At 42.6% G+C, this 21,215-nt stretch overlaps 1 protein-coding gene and 1 pseudogene across 2 annotated transcripts in view; one reads left to right on the top strand and one right to left on the bottom strand.

Moving 5' to 3' along the window:
- The window catches only part of LOC139240236 (ADP-ribosylation factor-like protein 15), a 462,002-nt gene that overhangs the window by 262,162 nt on the left and 178,625 nt on the right, over window positions 1-21,215 (bottom strand). For both annotated transcript variants that reach the window (XM_070868727.1, XM_070868722.1), the window contains exon 3: window positions 975-1,034. In XM_070868727.1, coding sequence (XP_070724828.1) covers window positions 975-1,034 — 60 coding nt within the window. The remainder of the gene's footprint in view (window positions 1-974; window positions 1,035-21,215) is intronic.
- LOC139228161 (NADH-ubiquinone oxidoreductase chain 5-like) lies at window positions 1,657-19,831 on the top strand (annotated as a pseudogene).

The raw sequence follows: 21,215 nt of genomic DNA on the forward strand, positions 1-21,215 counted from the left end.
AACCAATAAGGGAATTAAGGGTTATGGGGAGCGGGCGGGTAAGTGGAGCTGAGTCCACGGCCAGATCAGCCATGATCTTGTTGAATGGCAGAGCAGGCTCGAGGGGCTCGATGGCCTTCTCCTGTCCCTAATTCTTATGTTAAAAATTATTTGCATCACTTATTAATTGCAAGTATTATATGTTGCCCTAAGCTGTTTTTAAGGAAAGCATAGTGGTTTAGTATTCCAAAGCAGTATTGGTAAAAAGTCCCATTTTATTAATGTTGGTAGATCTACTGAGCCCATATTTCCACTATTTACACTCTATGGAACAACAGCATCTGAACTGGCGGTCTGCACGGTGTACTACTTTTACCTTCCTTTTTAATATCCAGCATCCACACAAACTTACTTGTCTCCATTTAGTCAATACTATTGAGTTACTACTCCACTGAATTGTCCTCTTTCGTTTCTCCTGAGCTGCAAATGCATAGTTAGTATCCTCTCTGCATGATCATGGTATTGCAATCAAGGCTCATACTACCATCTCCCACTAGAACTTAATTTTTGCACAGGACCTCAACACTGACCCAAATCTTGGGTTATCCAATCACTACTGTTCAATTTACAGTCTTTTCTCTTATGGAATCCTGCACTAAGCACCTTGGGTCCTCATCTAGGCTTCTCAAATAAAAGTTTCCACTAAATAATGTGTAATTGAAACTCTTCTGAAGGACTTTGCAATTAGAGTAACAAATATTTTTTGTCACACAGAACCCACTTGTTTCTTGCAAATATAATAGTTAACTTGTACAAACTACAGCAAAGTGTTATCTGGTCAGGATTGTATTTTAGTAATTTTAAGATTATCACTAGTAAAAACAGGAAAAAATATAAACTGATTATAGTTCAAGAAAAAACTCAAGCAAGGATTTATACGATGTAAAATATTATTTTTAGTATTTCAATACATATTTTATTTAAACTTTACATACCTCCAAGTTCTTTCACATTGAGGATTGCATTCTGGAATGGAACAGCTTTGATGCTAAAACCTGGAGGTGGGAAAAACAGAAAAAATTTAACTTAAAATGGAGAAAAAAAGTCAATAAAACATGAAATTAATTTCACAAAGATGAGAAAAAATATTTCCTGTTCATGTTCCTTATAAAAGTCAGTGCTGGGGAATGGAAAACACTAACTTTCTGCACCCAGTGTCAGCAGCATGTTTAGCTCTAACCTCAGTCATGCACGACCATGGCAATTTAACATTTCCGGTTCTCACCACAAATGTTTTGTAATCTTTCTGAATGATGTTGCCAATTAGTTATAGATTGAAAGAGTTATAGGAATTTGATTTAAACATTTAGCAACTGTATTTAAATTATATCAGAGTGAAGAGGCTTGCAATTGCAAACATATTAAATGGGCTAGAAATTCGCCGACTTTGCGACCGAGTTTTTGGCGCTATTTCTACGGCGAAAACCCGGTCGGCGGGAACTTCGGTGACCTTTTTGCGGTGGCGCTTTCCACGCACCACTGGGGTGAGGAGCGCCACTGTGCAACACCCGAAATAGCATTTTCGCCTGAAATTTGGCTCTCTTCAACACCCGTATTCTGCGCCCAGAATATCAACAGGGCAAAATCTGCATTGCAGCCCTGCAAGCAACGGTAAGTATGAAGACCTGCAAAAAAGGTAAGTTGAAGTTTTTATTTTTAATTCTTTTTCAGCGATTTAGTAGGTAAGGGGTTTGTAAATGTTGTATGAATTTTTTTTTTCCAATTTTGTGTGCGTTTTTCCCCTCTCCCAAGGCCTCTCTCGCAGTGCTGTCGGCCCTGGACTAAAGTTGCCGAAATTCACAGTTTGCGCCGCAAATCCTCGTGCAATGCCGATTTTTACCACTGCGCAAATTAAAGGCCAAAAATCGGGCCTACTAACGGTAGCGAAGCGAAAACAGTAATTTAAGACGAAAAAATTATTTGAAACTTCAACATGAAGGAAGAAACCTAATAACAGAATATACTAAATACAGGACATGAACATGGTGCAAAAAAGCATACGTGCAAGTGCAATGATGATGATTTGATACACTCGAGGTATCTAAGATTAGTCAATTCTTCAAATGGCTCAAAGGACAGGGCTTGCAGATCCGAAAGAGATAATAAAGCAATAATCAGTAATGAAAGGTTTAACAGAGCCAATCAGTATCATTTAATTTGGTCTCAATCAAGTTCAGTGAAATCTTCAAGCTCAACATCAGTCAATTGACAAGCAGAAAACGGACTCTCAAACAAATGGATAGTCTATAATGCTGCAATACGACTTATGTATTTGCAGGGCCCCTTCAAAAATATTGAGCTTTCCAATATGGCAGTTTAAGCTATTCTCTGCCTTGATATCGTAGATTGCTGCTGATACCTGCCTGATCTCCATGTCATCTTTGGATGCATCCAGATATGTTTCCATGTGAATAATGGTTTGCCTCCTGCAAATATCATCTGGTGATTGTGTATATTTCAGCTCCAGTCCCTTTCAGTTCACACTACCCACTGAACAGTTGAATTCTAAGTAGCATTTAGCATGCACCATCAGCATCTGCTGCCTTTGCATATGCTTCAGATTCTTGTTTTGGAAGAAAGCCAAAGGTGTATTATCCCTGAAAACTTTGAGAAATGCCTTAAAAATTACCATAAATATGTTCTTAAAATGGGGTCAATAGGCAGACTGTAATGCTAGGAAGGAAACAGGCTAATGCTAATTAAACCATGAACAACAAACTTGCATTTATATAGTATCTTTCACAACCTCAGGACTTCCCCAAGTACTTTAGAGCCAAAGTACTTTTTGAAGTGTAGTCACTGTTACATTCTTTACCAGGGCTAGAAAACAAGCCATCAAGACCACAGGCACAGACAGCTCATTAAAGGAGGACATAAAGATGCCCTCGTCTATCTGGACCTGTGAGAGAACGAGAAAGTGAGGCCAAAAGCTTGTGAGCATGAGAGCCAATGAGCCCGAGAAAATTACATTTTGTCCTGGATTGATTGAAGCACACTCTACTCCTACATCCACCAGCTCTGAAACCTGAGAACTTAAGCAGTTTTAAAAATGAGAAAGTTTGGATCACTGAGCTCTTCACAGGATACAAGCTGCTTTTGCCTCCACTGTGAAGGTCAAGTGTGGTGATATGGTAGATTATTGAAGACAGCGGTTTTCAGGAGCCACTTAATACCGAAATGATTGGCAACTTTACTGTGCTTGAATGGCTGTTTCTGTGTCGTAATATTTATAAGAGTGGGAGCTGCTGCTATTGGGCATCTTCATTGGTAAGAGGAGAGAGAGTGGGAACTGCTCATGGTGCACTTGTTCATTGAATGCAGAGACACACACAACTAGGCTGACATTATATGCCTGTGTCATGGATTTACTCACAGGAAAATCCACAGGCGTGGCATGCGAACCGCAAACTCTACTTCCCTCTTTTTCTCCTGGGATGCTTGCAACAGTGTGTGGGAGATTAATCTTTCATTCTGGTGACTCCAGGGCAACCCTGCCACACACACACACACACCAACGGAGAGCTGATGGGTGGGAACTTAAACGCCATTTCACACGCCACTTTATGAAAAGCCATGGATATTATCTGGCGTATAATTCAGCCCAACCGTCATGTTGAGTTGAGCATAATTTAAAATGATCAACCATATCTCATATATAAATTAAAAACAGAATTTTTAAAATTTGGAATATGACCACTCTCCTTATTCATCACAGGATACAACTCCTTCCTCTCGTAGCACTGCTACCAAAGGGGAACCACAAGGGATAGTCAAGGACCCACAGTTAATTAACAAATCAAATGCCACTGTTTCCAAATAAAAGTCACGCCTTGTGATAATTATTTCTTACACCAAGGTATTATAGAACGGTTTACTCAAATTTGAATCATTTATTTCCCACTGAAGATCTAAACTTTAATATGAAATGTTATCCATTACATTATAACAATTGTAAGTAGTTCTTTATAGAAATATAGAAAATAGGAGCAGGAGTAGGCCATTCGGCCCTTCGAGCCTGCACCGCCATTCAATATGATCATGGCTGATCCTCTATCTCAACACCATATTATCGCTTTTTCCCCATACCCCTTGATGCCTTTTGTTTCTAGAAATCTATCGATCTCCCTCTTAAATACATTCAGTGACTTGGCCTCCACAGTCTTCTGTGGTAGAGAATTCACAGGTTCACCACCCTCTGAGTGAAAATATTTCTCCTCATCTCGGTCCTAAATTTCCTACCCTGTATCCCGAGACTGTGACCCCTTGTTCTAGACTTCCCAGCCCCGGGGAAACATCCTCCCCGCATCCATCATTGAGCATCCCTGATTTTAATCGCTCCACCATCGGTGGCCGTGCCTTCAGCTGCCTAGGCTCCAAGCTCTGGAACTCCCTCCCTAAACCTCTCCGCCTCTCTAGCTCTCTCTCCACCTTTACGACGCTCCTTAAAACCTACTGTAATGTATTTGCTTCATGGGTTCTTTGTTTAAACATTCATAGCAACACATTGTTATTAAGAACTAGTTGGTTTATTGGCGAAGGTTTAACAATCACACGACATTACCGGTTCATCCACTCCTACCTCTTTGACCAAGCTTTTGGTCACTTGTCCTAATATCTCCCTTGTGTGGCTCGGTGTTGAACTGTGTTTGATTACATTTGTAGAATCTAATGCCCAAATTTCCCCAGGAGTTGCTCTGTTTTTTTTGGAGCAACTTGATTTTTCTGGAGTATCTTTTTAGTTGCAATTCTGGCCATTTAATTTGCGCCAGTGTAAGTGAGTTAGCTAGTTTTTTTTTTTAAGTTTTGTTTTTTTTCCCAAAAGGGGGCGTTCCCAGCCACTTACACCTGTTTTGGCCATTTAAGCAAGTTTGGCCAGCAAATAGTTGCTCCAAACTAACTTAGGCCAGCGTATGTTGGCACTTCTGCCTGCACAGAAAAACCTTACCTAGAATTAAGGAATCGGCACAAGTAACTACATTTAAAGCACCATGAAGCACCAAACAAAGCACAAAAAGTAATAAGCATTCAATAAAAAATAAAAAGAACTGAAGTAAATAATTCAATTAACAAGTATAGAACTGAAGTAAATCCTAACTTGAACTAAATTCGGCATCGGCTGTCCGTGCGGGAGTCCCTTCGGCCTGGGGTAGGTGCGGGAGAACGTGACAGCTTAAGGGGGTGGGCGGGGGGAAGGAAGAGAATTCTCAACGCGGCAGGCTTTGGGGGGGGGGGGGGGGGCGGTGGGGAAGAGAGAGAAGTCACATGACTGAATGGGGGAGGGGCAGAGAACAAAAGACCTTTGGGTGTCTTACCTTCAGGCTCCAAAAATCACTCAAGGCTTTCCCTTTAAAAATGGCGGACTGCCAATATTAATACACCATTGCACATACGCGACCACTCCATCGCGCATACGCAACGCTGCCGGCACTGAAACAGATGCTGGACCCTAGCCCCGCCCCTCTGCCAGCTCTGTTTAGCCAACACGGCCCTAGCTCCGCCCCCCTCATTGTGCTGCACCATGCTGCGGGTAAACACCACCCGAGGATCGGCCAGAATCATGAGTTAATTTTTCTGCGCACTTTTTCTACCAGAAACTCGGTGCACCACATGGATGGAAGCCAATCGGTCCATCAAGCCTGTGCCGGCCCTTTTGTAGAGCTATTCAACTAATCCCAGTACCTAAGCTCTTTCCTCAAAGCCCTATATTTTTTTTTTCCCTCAAGTATTTATCCGATTCTCTTTTGAATATTACTATTGAATCCCTATCCGGCAGTGCATTCCAGATCATAACAACTCACTGTAAAAAAAGTGTTTCCTTACGTCGCCTCTGGTTCTTTTGCCAATCACCTAAAATCTGCAACCTTTGGTTATCGACCCTTCTACCACTGGAAACAGTTTCTTCATATTTACTCTACCAAAACTAGTCATGATTTTGAATACCTCTATCAAATCTCCTAGTAACCTTCTCTGATCTATGGAGAACAACCCAGCTTTTCCAGTCTCTCCATATAACTGAAGTTCCTCATCTCTGACACCATTCAAATAAATCTCTTCTACACCTTAAGGTCTTGACATCCTTCCTGACAGTGCAATCTCTATTTCCTCCCTTCTACATATCCCCAGAAAAGGCTATGTGCCTCCCAAAGAAATTTAAGAAAGCAGATTGTTTGCAAACCACTGCAATTGCAACCAGTAAGAGAGTAATAGTGCACAAGAATGGTCCAATTGAGAACCCCCATCAAATATTTCCTAACCAATACAGTAAAGACACCTGGCCAAGAAACTCTGGGCTGCACCACTTTGCTAGCAGATGGCCCTCTCTTTTGTGATGGTATTTAATCTTTTATCTTGGTTCTGAGCTGCTCAGCTGTACATCTAACGGATTAAAAGCTTTGAGTAAGTGTGTGAGGGGGAAGCCTCCAAACGCAATTTCAGGGTCAATAATTAGGAGCAGGAGTAGGCCATACGGCCTCTCAAGCCAGCTCCGCCATTCAATAAGATCATGGCAGATCTTCCACCTCAGCTCCACTTTCTTGTCCTATCCCCATATCCCTTGATTCCTCTGGACAAAAATCTATCTCAGCCTTGAATATACTCAATGACTCAGCATCCACAGCCCTTTGGGGCAGATAATTCCAAAGAGTCACAACCCTCTGAGTGACGTAAATCCTCCTCATCTCAGTTTTAAATGGCAGACTCTTTATCCTGAGAACATGTTCCCTCGTTCTGGACTCTCAAGTAAGGGGAAACAATCTCTCAGCCTGTCAACAACCTCAGAATCTTATATATTTCAATAAGATGACCTCTCACCCCAGGAATCAATCCAGTGAACCTTTGTTGCACCGCCTCTAAGGCAAGTATATCCTTCCTTAAATAAGGAGACCAAAATTGTGCACAGTACTCCAGGTATGGTCTCACCAGAGCCCTGTACAATTGTCGCAATACTTCTTTACTCTTGCACTCCAATCCTCTAGCAATAAAGACCAACATTCCATTTGCTTCCTAATTGCCTACTGTATCTGCATGCCAACTCTATTTCTTGTACAATGACACCAAAATCTCACTGAACACCAACATTTAAGAGTTTCTCACCATTAAAAAAATATTCTGTTTTTCTATTACTCCAACCAAAGTGAATAACCTCACATGATACTTCATCTGCCACCTTATTGCCCACTCACTTAACCTGTCTATATCTCTCTGCAGGTTTTTTGCATCCTCCTCACATCTTGCTTTTCCACCTAGCTTTGTATTGTCCACAAAATTGGATTAATTGCACTCGGTCCCTTCATCTAAGTCTTTAATATAGATTGTAAATAGCCGAGGCCCAAGCACTGATCCTTGCGGCACCTAACTAGTTACAGCCTGCCAATTTGAAAATGACCTTTTTACCCCTACTTTCTGTCTGTTAACCAAACCTTTATCCATGCTAATGCATTACCCCCAACCCCATGTACCCTTACCTTCCTGAACAATCTTTTGTGGCACCTTATCAAATGCCTTTTGGAAATCCAAATATACTACATCCACTGGTCTCCCTTTATCTACCCTGCTAATTACATCTTCCAAAAAAAAACAAATAAATTTGTTAAACACAATTTACCTTTCATGAAACCATGTTGTCTCTGCCTAATCATATTCGGATTTTCTAAGTGCCCTGTTAGCTCTTCCTTAATAATGGCTTCCAGCATTTTCCTGATGACAGATGTCAGGCTAACTGGCATGTAGTGCCCTGTTTTCTCTTTTCCTCATTTCTTGAATAGCGTGGTTACATTTTCTACCTTCGAATCCGCTGGGACCTTTGCTGAATCTAGGGAATTTTGGAAGATCACAACTAATGCATCCACTATCCGTGCAGCCACCTCTTTTAGAACCCGAGGATGCAGACCATCAGGTTCAGGGATTGGTCAGCTTTTAGTTCCAGTAGTTTCTCGAGTACTTTTTCTCTACTGATATTAATCACTAACCTCCTCGCTCCCATTACTTATGGTATACTTTGTGTGTCTTCTACTGTGAAGGTAGATACAAAATATTTGCGTAAAGCCTCTGCCATTTCCTTGCTCCCCAATATAACTTTTCCTGTCTCAGTCTCTAAGGGGCCAATGCTTACTTTTGCTACTCTCTTCCTTTTGATATACTTGTAGAAGCTCTTACAATCGGTTTTATATTTCTTGCTAAATTATTCTCAATCGATTTTCTCCCTGATCAATTTTTTGGTCATCCTTTGCTGGTTTCTAAAGCTCTCCCAATCCTCAGGCCTACTACTATTCTTTGCAACATAAGTCTCTTCTTTTAATCTAATACTATCCTTAACTTCTTTAGTCACTTCTCCCATGGAGTTTTTATTTCTCAATGGAATGTATATTCGTTGAGAATTTTGGAATATTTCTTCAAATGATTGCCATTGCTTATCTACTGTCATACCTTTTAATCTAATTTACCAATCTATCTTAGCCAACGCGACCCTCATGCCTACATTATTAGTTTTGTTTATGCTGAAGACTCTAGTGTCAGACTTAAGAAATCACTTTCAAACTCAATGTGAAATTATGATCACACTTTCCTTCAGGATCCATTACTGTAGGTTTACTAATTAACACTGTCTCATTACACAATACAAGATCTAAAATAGCCTGTTCCCTGGTTGGTTTCATGACATACTAATAAGAAATAGGAGCTGGAGTAGGCCATACGGTCCCTCAAGCCAGGGCTGATCCGATCATGGACTCAAGTCCACTTCCCTGCCCACTCTTCATAACCCCTTATCGTTTAACTGTCTATTTCTGTCTTAAATGTATTCAATGTCCCAACTTCCACAGGTCTCCACAACCCTCAGAAAAAAATTCTCATCTCAGTTTTAAATGGGCGGCCCCTTATTCTAAGATTATGCCCTCAAGTTCTAGTCTCCCCTATCAGTGGAAACATCCTCTCTGCATCCACCTTGTCAAGCCCTCTCATAATCTTATACGTTTCAATAAGATCACCTCTCATTCTTCTGAATTCCAATGAGTAGAGGCCCAATCTCCTCAACCTTTCCTCATAAGTCAACCCCCTCATCTCCAGAATCAACCTTGCAAACCTTCTCTGAACTGCCTCCAAAGCAAGTATATCCTTTTGTAAATATGGAAACCAAAACTGCACGCAGTATTCCAGGTGTGGCCTCACCAGTACCCTGTACAATTGTAGCAAGACTTCCCTGCTTTTATACTCCATCCCCTTTGCAATAAAGGCCAAGATACCATTGGCCTTCCTGATCACTTGCTGTACCTGCATACTATCTCTTTGTGTTTCATGCACAAATACCCCCAAGTCCCGCTGTACTGTAGCACTTTGCAATCTTTCTCCATTTAAATAATAACTTGCTTTTTGATTTTTTTTCTGCCAAAGTGCATGACCTCACACTTTCCAACATTATACTCCATCTGCCAAATTTTTGCCCACTCACTTAGCCTATGTCCTTTTGCACATTTTTTGTGTCCTCTTCACACCTCTTTCTAGGAAATTGTCTCGAATACATTCCATGAACTCGTCCTTTAGACAATCCATGCCAATTTGATTTACCCAATCTATATGCAGATTAAAGTCCTCCATGATTATTGTATTACCTTTGTTACAAGCTCCTATTATTTCTTGATTAACACTCTGTCCAATGGTATTGCTACTGTTAGGGGGCCTATAAACAATGCCCACCACTGTTTTCTGCTTTAGGTTATTTCTTATCTCCATCCATACTAATTCTACTTCCTGATCTTCTGAGCCAAGTTCCTTTTTCACTACTGTCCTTATGTCATCCATAATTATCAAGTCTACCCCCCTCCTGAACCAGTCTGCCTGTCTTTTCAATGTCAAATACCCTGTAATTATTGAGAATAAATTGATGGGCAAAAGAACTAGAGGGCACGTGAGAACATTTTTTTAAATGCAATAAGTTGCTGCGATCTGCAATGCACTGCCTGAAAGGGTGGTGGAAGCAGATTCAATAGTAACATTCAAAAGAGATTCGGATAATTACTTAAAGGGAAAAAAAATTACAAGGCTATGGGGACAGAGCCGGGGAGTGGGACTAATTTTGGGGAGTTTTGCTAGTGTTGTTGGGTAGAGTTTAAACTAGCTTGGCAGGGGGATGGGAACCGGAGAACAAATTCAAAAGGGAAATAAAGCAGAAATTGAATAGCAAGAATCTGTAAGACAGAGGAAACAGGGCTTAGTATGTAGTAAGCAAGGAGGACTTCCTGTGCTGAATGGTATATACTTTATTGCAAGAAGTATAGCGAATAACGCGGATGAGCTAAGAGCACAGGTAGACACTTGGGAGTATGACATTATAGCCATTACAGAAACATGGCTGAAAGAGGGGCAGATTTGGCAGATCAATATTCCTGGCTATAGGATTTTTAGAAAAGATAGAGAGGGGGGTAAAAAGTGGTGGCGGGGGGGCGGAGGGTTTTGGTACTGATTGAAGAAACTATTACAGCGGTGAGGAGGGATGATATGTTAAAGGGATCATCAAATGAGGCCATATGGGTCAAATTGAAAAATAAAAAAGAGGCGATCACACAGCTAGACCTCCAAATAGTGGGAGCGAGCTAGACGAGCAAATATGAAAAAACCATAGGATAGTAATAGTAGGGGATTTTAACTATCCAAATATTGATTGGGACAAATTTAGTGTGAAGGGTATAGAGGGTGCGGCATTCTTGAAATGCATTCAAGAGAATTTTTTTAGTCAGTATGTAGCAAGCCCAACATGAGAGGGGGCGGTATTGGATTTAGTCTTGGGGAATGAAGCTAGGCAGGTTGAAGGTGTTATGTCTTGCATAAAGAATCTGACCAGATACTGTGAGCTCAAAGTAAGGTGTGACCGTAGTCCTTTATTCAGGGCTCCTGAGTGCCTCTCCAGCCTGAGGCCTCCTTATGTACAGGTGCTCCCAAGGCATTGTGGGATCCCCTGCGACTCCAGGGGATGAGCCCTCTGGTGGTTAAACAAGGTATTACAGGTTTACATATATAACAGAACGGGTATTAGTGGGAGAGTACTTGGGTGCCAGTGACCATATTTAAGTCAGATTCAAGTTGGTTATGGATAAGGATAAGAATAGGCCTGGAATAAAGGCTTTGAATTGGGGAAAAGCTAATTTTGCTAAGGCAAGGAATGATTTGGCCATAGTGAACTGAAAACAGCTACTTGTGGTTAAATCAGTATCGGAACAGTGGGAGGCATTTAAGGAGGAGATCCAGAAGGCTCAGGCCAAACATGTGCCCTTAAAAGAAAAAGGCTGGGAAAAATAATTCTAGAGCCCCCTGGATGTCTAGGGACTTACAAGGGAGAATTAAGAAAAAAAGGGACGCTTATGTCATATACCAACGGCTAAATACTTTAGAATCTTTAGAGGAATATAGAAAGTTAACAGGCAAAATTAAAAATGATATTAGGAATGCTAAGAGAGAGCAAGAGAAATTATTGGCCAGTAAAATTAAGGAAAACCTTAAGATGTTTTATAAATATATTAAGAGTAAGAGGGTGACTAAAGAAAGGATAGGGCCTATTAGAGACCATGAAGGTAATCTTTGTGTGGAGGCGGAAGATGTTGGTAGGATTCTTAATGAATACTTTGCATCTGTTTTCACAAAGGAAAGGGGTAATGCAGATACTGAGGAGGAGTGTGATATTCTAAATGAAATAAATATATAGAGAGGGGAAGTATTAAGGAGTTTAGCAGCTTTGAAAGTAGATAAGTCCCCAGGCCCAGATGAAATGCATCTCAGGCTGTTGAGCGAAGTAAAAGAGGAAATAGCAGAAGCCTTGACCATCATTTTCCAGTCCTCTTTGGATCTGGGCATGGTGCCGGAAGATTGGAGGACTGCTAATGTAGTGCCCTTGTTTAAGAAGGGTAAATGGGACAGGCCTGTAATTACAGGCCTGTCAGCCTAACCTCAGTGGTGGGAAAATTATTGGAAAAAATCCTGAAAGATAGGATAAATCTGCATTTGGAAAGGCAAGGGTTAATTAGGGACAGTCAGCACGGATTTGTTAATATTGACACATATTGACTAACCTGATTGAATTTTTTGAGGAGGTAACCAAGACGGTCGATGAGGGTAGTGCGAACGATGTAGTATATATGGACTTTAGCAAGGCTTTTGATAAGGTCCCACATGGTAGTCTGGTCATGAAAGTTAAAGCCCATGGAATACAGGGCAAAGTGGCAAGTTGGATCCAAAATTGGCTTGGAGGTAGGAAGCAAAGGCTAATGATTGATGGATGTTTTTGTGACTGGAAGGATGTTTCCAGTGGGGTTCTGCAGGGCTCAGTACTGTGTCCCTTGCTTTTTGTGGTATATATCAACGATTTAGATTTGAATATAGGGAGTATGATTAAGAAGTTTGCAGACGACACTAAAATTGGCTGTGTGGCTGATAATGAAGAGGAAAGTCATGGGCTGCAGGAGGATATCAATCTGCTGGTCAGGTGGGCAGAACAGTGGCAAATGGAATTTAATTCAGAGAAATGTGAGGTGATGCACTTTGGGAGGGCTAATAAGGAAAGGGTATATACATTAAGCGTTAGGCCACTTAATAGTGTAGATGAACAAAGGGACCTTGGAGTGCTTGTCCACAGATCCCTGAAAGTAGGCCAGGTGGATAAGGGTTAAGAAGGTATGCTTGCCTTTATTGGCCGAGGCATAGAATATAAGAGCCGGGAGGTTATGCTTAAATTGTATAATACTTTGGTTAGGCCACAGCTGGAGTACTGCGTGCAGTTCTGGTCGCCGTATTATAGGAAGGACGTAATGCACTAGAGAGGGTGCAGAGGAGATTTACTAGGATGCTGCCTGGAATGGAGAATCTTAGTTATGAGGACAGATTGGATAGGCTGGGTTTGTTCTCATTGGAACAGAGGAGGTTGGGAGGAGACCTCATTGAGGTGCACAAAATATTGGAGGGACCTGGACATAGTGGATAGGAAGGGTTTATTTACATTGGTGGAGGGGTCTATTACAAGGGGGCATAGTTTTAAGGTGGTTGGTGGAAAGTTTAGAAGGGATTTGATGGGGTGGGGGCTTCTTTACACAGAGGGTTGAGAGGATCTGGAACTCGCTGCCTGGAAGAGTGGTGGATGGATGCAGAAACCCTCACCACTTTTAAGAGATGGTTGGATGGGCACTTGAAGTGCAGTAACCTGCAGGGTTACAGACCTAGAGCTGGTAATTGGGATTAGACTGGATGACCTTTTGTTGGACGGCGCAGATATAATGGTAAGTACTGCAGGGAATCGAATACGGCCAGGGTGATCTCCTGGACAAGTTTCAATCGCCTGGATGGGTTGGAGAGGAATTTTTCCAGGTTTTTTCTCCCTAAATTGGCCTGGGTTTTTGCCTCTCCCAGGTGATCACATGGCTCCGATTGGGGTGGAGTGTAGAATGTTTCAGTATAATGGGTGTCGCAGTTGTGTGAGGTGGACTGGTTGGGCTGGGTGCTCTTTGCCTTTCCGTCATTGTTCATAGGTTTATATGTAACCTTTAGGGCTGCTGACCAAGGGCCGTGCGGCTTTTTGTCAGCCGGCGCGGACACGATGGGCCGAAATGGCCTCCTTCTGTACTTTATATTTCTATGTTCTATGATTTTCAGAAGCAGAAGCTCCACCCAATACAATGTCAACTTCGTTTAGTTTGATGTATTTTCTGTTTGTTACTTTGTAGCTCATGCTGTACATGTAGGTGCATATGAAGCAGTAACATTTCTTCCGTTCCTCACTGACAGGATGTCGCTGCTGGTTGGAAAGAAAATTAACAATTGTGTAGGCATGGCCTTGGTCTTGGTCTTGGTCTTGGTCTTCCCAGAGATCCCTGGCACAATAGCCTTAGGTCAGGCACAACTTACAAATCGAGCAGTGACTGTTAGTTGCCAGTGACATCCATCAACATAAAATACCTTGCACCAGGGAACTCAAAAGAATCGAGCGTAACTTTAAAAAAATTCTCAGAGCAAGATTGAGGCAGTGGGAACAGGTTTTGAGCAAATGGGAGGAGGGACAGTGCAACCCAGATCACGGAAGGAGCAACAGAGCAGAGGGACAGGACAGAAGATGCGCGGCAGGAAACCAGTGATTGGAGGGTTAAATTATCGTTTTCATCGGCAAAACACATTATAACTTTCTATGTCCACATTTATAAATGGGAAAAAAAAGTTAAGACAGGATGATCGAAGTTAAGTTGTAAGTTAATCTTCTGTGGCTTTGCACACAGTAAGTCAGAATATCATTACTGCCTTACCAATGCTGCTTTTCTCAGTGTTTCCTCCTATACTTCTCTTCCTTCTGTTCTGCATCTTCCCTTGGTTCACCCTTTTGCATCTCTCTCTCCTCTGCTGTCTCTTTCCTTCTCCCTCTCTTCTTTCCTTTTGGGTAGGTGGTGCCTTATGGCGGCTCCCTTGGCTGCCACATCTACCGATTGCATTTGCGATAGGGGTTCTGGTAGAATGTGGCCTTCAGCAGCTAGCTACCTTCCCATCCATTCCGCTCTCCCAATCACTTGTTAGTTCACACTGCGTTCACTACTCCGTCTTCCTACTACGCCCCTATTGCCATCACTACCCTTACCTCTATGGATGATCCACTCACCCCCACATCCCCTTTGCCCCAAATGTTAACTGCATCTTTAAGCCTCCATTCACCCCACTCACTCCCACCTAGGGTGGGTGTCATGAAGCCAGAGATCTGCTAGCCTCAACTAGTTTTCCTCCTCCCTGCCCCTTCATGTTTTCCTCAAAGATGTTTTGTTTGTTTTCAAAAGCCAACTTAATTATTTTTAAATTAGAATGAGCAAAAAGAAACTGCCCGACTGTCTTCCTCTCTTTCGGTCTCAATAATGGTGGAAATGAGAATCTTATTCTCCTAGGTGTACACAATTAGCATTGACCTTTTTCTGGTTACAACAGTTGGCTTCAAAATTCAAGCGGTAGCCTTTTACATTTTTTTACTAACATTGAATGAAGAATGCACTCTTTCTTTCTTGATCCATCTCAGTTAACTACATTTTTAATGTTTAGAACACACAAAAGAGCAATAACAGGTATATCAGAAAACGATAATTTCTTCCTCTCTTTCTTACACACACTAAAAAAAAATGCACAATATTAAAATCTGCCTCAATAAAAGATTTGAAATTTCTAATTTTTAAAATTATTTGACAGGAGGTACTGGGCAGAAACTACTAGAGTTAAATAAAAGTATCCGATCAATACAACTGACAACAATACTAACAGTACTACTCGGGGGATCAAGGGGTATGGCGAGAGAGCAGGAAGGGGGAAAGCAGGAAGTTGCATGTTCAGCCATGAACTCATTGAATGGCGGTGCAGGCTAGAAGGGCTGAATGGCCTACTCCTGCACCTATTTTCTATGTTTCTATGTAACACATTCTGAGAAATACATAGACTGCACAAGCCAAGTCCAGTCATAGCGCTAAGCAAAAGTATTAACACCAAGCCCAGGCTTTTCGGAGAGCCCAAGGCTTTAGTAAAAGCATTAAAAGACAAAATATAATGCAATGCATACATTCATTCATTATTCTGAAATATGTAATTTGATAATTCTATTTTGTTTAAATCATTTTGTAAATTAGAAATGCCAGCTAATCATGAAGTAAAAGAAATTCAAAATGTTGTTTGAGCAATTTTTGGGAACCTGGTGGCCAAATTGTGCAAACACAGGATAACATACTCTCGCTATAAAATAGCAGCTTTTGTGTCACAAGCATATGACATCTTTTAATATTTAAATCATCTTTCCACCAGCTACAGGACTAACGGGTACTAAACGTAGGTGCAAGTTGTCGATGAAATGCGGTACATGATGCCGATTTTAATACATATAATAATATCCACGTATAATAACAATATACGTTTTAAACACGCAATTTCTGAGCTTGAGGATCAGCTGGCTGCACGCTCACATTGGAGGTTCCTGGAATGCATATTGCAAGAGGCAGTTACCCCTCACACATATTGAGTTAATGAGGAAAGGAAGTGAGTGACCATTCATTGGGGTAGGAAAAGGAGGCAATGCAGGGATCTCCTGAGAGTGTTGAATTGCCAAAATAGGTATTCAGTACCTATGACAATCAGAGTAAATTAGAGCAAAGCAGCTAATGGGTAAAACCAGGGCATCATGAATCAAGTGATAAACAATCTGTTTGAAGTGTAGAAATACAGTATTAATAGAGGATTCCATAGACAGGTGAATAGCCAGATGTTTTTGTAGCCACAACTGAGAATCCCAACTGGTGCATTGCTTCCCAGGTGCCCAGGAAAGGGATCACAGAATGGATGCACTAGACTTTGAGAGGGAAAGGGAATGGAAAGAAATTATGGTTCATGTTAGAATTAATGGAATAGAAGGAAACAGAATTGAAATCTCAGGATTACTCCCAATGCCATAAACTGTCAATATAGGAATAGCAAGATAAGAACATAAGCACTAGGAGCAGGAGTAGGCCATTTGGCCCCTCGAGCCTGCTCCACCATTCAATACTACGGCTGGTCTGGTCTTGGGCTAAGCGCCACTTCCCCGTCCGCTCCCCATAACCCTTTTCTCCCTTATCATTCAAAAATCTGTCCATCTCCACCTTAAATATGTTCAATGTACCAGCCTCCACAGCTCTCTGGGGCAGAGAATTCCATAGATTAAAAATCCTGAGAGAAGAAATTCCTCATCTCAGTTTTAAATGGGCGACCCCTTATACTGAAACTATGCCCCCTAGTGCTAGATTCCACCGAAGGGAAATATCCTCTCTGCATCTACCATGTTTCAATAAGATCACCTCTCATTCTTCTAAATTCCAATCAGTATAGACCCAACCTACTCAACCCTTCCTCATAAGTCAACCCCCGTCTCTGGAATCAACCTGGTGAACCTTCTCTGAACTGCCGCCAATGTAAGTATATCCTTCCTTAAATAAGGAAACCAAAACTGTACACAGTACTCTAGGTGTGGCATCACCAATCAATACCCTGTACATTTGCAGCAGGGCTTCTCTGCTTTTATCCCCTTTGCAATAAAAGCCAACATTCCATTAGCCTTCCTGATTACCTGCTGTACCTACATATTAACTTTGGGGCCAAGTTTCCCGAGGAGTTGCTCTGCTTTTTTTTGGAGCAACTAGATTTTTTTGGAATATCTTAAAAATCACAATTCTGCCCATTTAATTTGCTCCCGTGTAAGTGAGTTGGTTAGGTTTTTTTTAAAGTTTAGTTTTTTTTTCCCAAAAGGGGGCGTTACCAGCCACTTACGCCTGTTTTGGCCATTTAAGCAAAGTTAGACAGCTAAAAGTTACTCCAAACTAACTTAGGCCAGCGTATGTGGCCGCACAGAAAAACCTTGCCGTGCATTAAGAGATCAGCGCAGGTAGCCAGAGATTTTGTGGTGGTGGGGGGGGGGGGGTAGAAAGAAGGGAAGTGAGAGGACCTTGCAAAGCACTAAACACCTTCACAACAACATGAAAGAAGCATAAGTGCATTTAAGACACCAAGCACTAAACAAAGCACAAAAGTAAGCATTCAATGACAAGTAAAATACATTAGGAAGCTGAGAGGACCTGCACCTAGCATCAAGAATCAAACAAGAATTTAGGACCACATATTCAATCAATAAATAAATAAATAAACAAATTAAAAATAGAAGTCCTACCTTCAGCAAAGCTTTACTGCAGAAAAACACTAGTAGCTGGGTACTGTTGCACAGAGTCTACACCGTCTCCTGTCCAGCTGACGGACAAATGGACAGTCCGGCTGGTGGGTGGGAGGAACCACCAGCAGCAGGAGACTGCAGCCTGGGACCCTTGGGTTTTGTTCCCAGTACTGGGAAGGGAGCATCAGCCCTAGTCGGCGATTAGAAAGGCTGGGGGGATGCCATCGATTGGGAGACCTGGGCGGAGGAAAACTACCAGTTGGACAGGGAGGCAGGGAGGCCTGTCAGGTCCTCCACGTCCCTGGCTATGCTGGGTTCTTTGACCGATTTTGGCCTCCGACGCACCTTCCCTGGCTGTCGGGTGGGTATGCCTGCGGCTCCAGGCCACAGCAGGCGTCCGCTATCAGGAAGGAAGCTGACATCGGGGGGGGGGGGAGCATGTCCAATCGTGGGGGGAGCCAGATCACGGGTGGTTTACAGGTAAGGCAGCCATAGAAGGCCCCACGCCAGTCTCTGCCCTACTCCACTCCAGTACCATGGTTGTCGCTGGCATCTTCCTATTAATTCGTTTACACCAATCAAGATAATCAACTAATCTTAACAACATGCCTCTGCCTGGGGGCCTTAACTACCCTATTTACTGTCACATGTGCACTCGCCCAAAACAACATTAAAAAAATAGTTGCCTTCTCAACATTAAGCCAGCTGGACCTAATAATAGTTATAATTGGGTCCTTTTCGGGTTGGAAATCGGTGGTTAGTGGTGTGCCACAGGGATCGGTGCTGGGACCACAACTGTTTACAATATACATAGATGACCTGGAAGAGGGGACAGAGTGTAGTGTAACACAATTTGCAAATGACACAAAGATTAGTGGGAAAGCGGGTTGTGTAGAGGACAGAGAGAGGCTGCAAAGAGATTTAGATAGGTTAAGTGAATGGGCTAAGATTTGGCAGATGGAATACAATGTCGGAAAGTGTGAGGTCATCCACCTTGAGGAAAAAAAACATTAAAAGGGAATATTATTTGAATGGGGAGAAATTAAAACATGCTGAGGTGCAGAGGGACCTGGGGGTCCTTGTGCATGAATCCCAAAAAGTTAGTTTGCAGGTGCAGCAGGTAATCAGGAAGGCGAATGGAATGTTGGCCTTCATTGCGAGAGGGATGGAGTACAAAAGCAGGGAGGTCCTGCTGCAACTGTATAGGGTATTGGTAAGGCCGCACCTGGAGTACTGCGTGCAGTTTTGGTCACCTTAAGGAAGAATATACTGGCTTTGGAGGGGGTACAGAGACGATTTACTAGGCTGATTCCGGTGATGAGGGGGTTACCTTATGATGATAGATTGAGTAGACTGGGTCTTTACTCGTTGGAGTTCAGAAGGATGAGGGGTGATCTTATTGAAACATTTAAAATAATGAAAGGGATGGACAAGATAGAGGCGGAGAGGTTGTTTCCATTGGTCGGGGAGACTAGAACTAGGGGGCACAGCCTCAAAATACGGGGGAGCCAATTTAAAACCGAGTTGAGAAGGAATTTCTTCTCCCAGAGGGTTGTGAATCTGTGGAATTCTCTGCCCAAGGAAGCAGTTGAGGCTAGCTCATTGAATGTATTCAAGTCACAGATAGATAGATTTTTAACCAATAAGGAAATTAAGGGTTATGGGAAGCGGGTGGGTAAGTGGAGCTGAGTCCACGGCCAGATCAGCCATGATCTTATTGAATGGCGGAGCAGGCTCGAGGGGCTAGATGGCCTACTCCTGTTCCTAATTCTTATGTTCTTATGTTCTTATAAATCGGACTAAATCAGCCCCAACTTGCGTTTCTTCATATTTGCACCCACACTTTCTTTAAGGCAATACTTTTTCTTTGCTCCTGCTCAATTATCCACAGCTTAAGTGACGAACAAGACATTTGAAAAATGGGTGGATTACATAAGCTCCTGCCATTTACCTCATCCTCTTTAACCATTGGAAGTCTGGCCCTTCCAGGCATGCCTTTCCTGTCTGGATTTTCTTTCAAAAGACGCCATTATTGAGTCGATAAACACTTCCCACAAACGCCTGAGCCCTTATCGTAACCCTTATTGCAACCGTGTGGCTGGATAAGGCAGCGGGCCGCCAATGAGGGAGCCTATTCAGCCAGGGCTAGGGGCAGCGTGCTTCAGGCCCCTCCCACACAGCCTGCAGAGCACACGCAGAGATTGTGGGGGCGAGGAGCTACTGCACATGTGTGCAAACTCTAGCGCACACGTGCAGAGGTCCTGGCACTGTTTTCAGCGCCGGGACCTGGCTCCGCCCACCACTGCTTGTGCTGCGCCTGCGACGTTCCAGGAGCGGGGAGAATACCGAGTTAAGTTTTCGGCCCAGCTTTTCTTCGACAAAGTCAGCACACCTCACGGAGATGCGCCATTTTAAACGGGGGGGGGCAAACTTGGGCCCATAGTGTTTCATGCACAAGCAGCCCCAGGTCCCTCTATACTGCAGCCTTTGTAATTTGTATCCATTTAAATAATAATTTGCTTTTTTATTTTTTCTGCCAAAGTGGATAACCTCACACTTTCCCACATTATACTGCATCTGCCAAATGTTTGCCCACTCACTTACCCTGTCCATATCTCTTTGAAGATTTTTTGTGTCCTCTTCACAACTTGCTTTCCCATCCATCTTTGTATCACCAGCAAACTTGGCTACATTACACTCGGTCCCTTCATCCAAGTCATTAATATAAATTGTAAATAGTTGAGGCTCCAGAACAGATACCCGTGGCACCCCACTAGTTGACGTTTGCCAACCAGAAAATGATCCATTTATTCCGACTCTGTTTTCTGTTAGTTAGCCAATCCACTATCCAAGCTACTATATTACCCCCAATCCCGTGAGCTTTTATCTTGTGCAGTAACCTTTTATGTGGCACCTTATCGAATGCCTTCTGGAAATCCAAATACACCGCATCCACTGGTTCCCCCTTATCCACCCTGTTTGCTACATCATCAAAGAACTCCAGCAAATTTATCAAACATGATTTCCCTTTTATAAAACAATGCTGACTCTGCTTGACTGTATTATGCTTTTCCAAACGTCCTGCTACTGCTTCCTTAGTAATGGACTCCAGCATTTTCCCAACGACACGAGCTAGTGAGTACAGAAATAGTAGGATAGAGCGGATGAACACGTGGCTGGAGAGGTGGTGCAGGTGGGAGGACTTTAGTTTCCTGAGGCATTGGGACCGCTTCTGGGGGAGATGGGATCTATACAAGCTGGACGGGTTGCACCTAAATAGAGCCGGGACCAATATCCTCATGGGGGGGGGTTGCTAGTGCTGTTGGGGAGGGTTTAAACTAGCTTGGCAGGGGGATAGGAACCTGAAAATAGATTCAGTAGAGAGGGGAGTAAAGCTGGAATTAGAAAGCAAAAATAAAGAAAAAGTGAGTTTGAAGGAGAGGGGAAACAAGCAGGAACAAAAGGGTAAAAAAAACAGATTTAAAGGCAC

The sequence above is a fragment of the Pristiophorus japonicus genome, chromosome 2, assembly GCF_044704955.1.
Source record: "Pristiophorus japonicus isolate sPriJap1 chromosome 2, sPriJap1.hap1, whole genome shotgun sequence".
Taxonomy (NCBI): Eukaryota; Metazoa; Chordata; class Chondrichthyes; family Pristiophoridae; genus Pristiophorus; species Pristiophorus japonicus.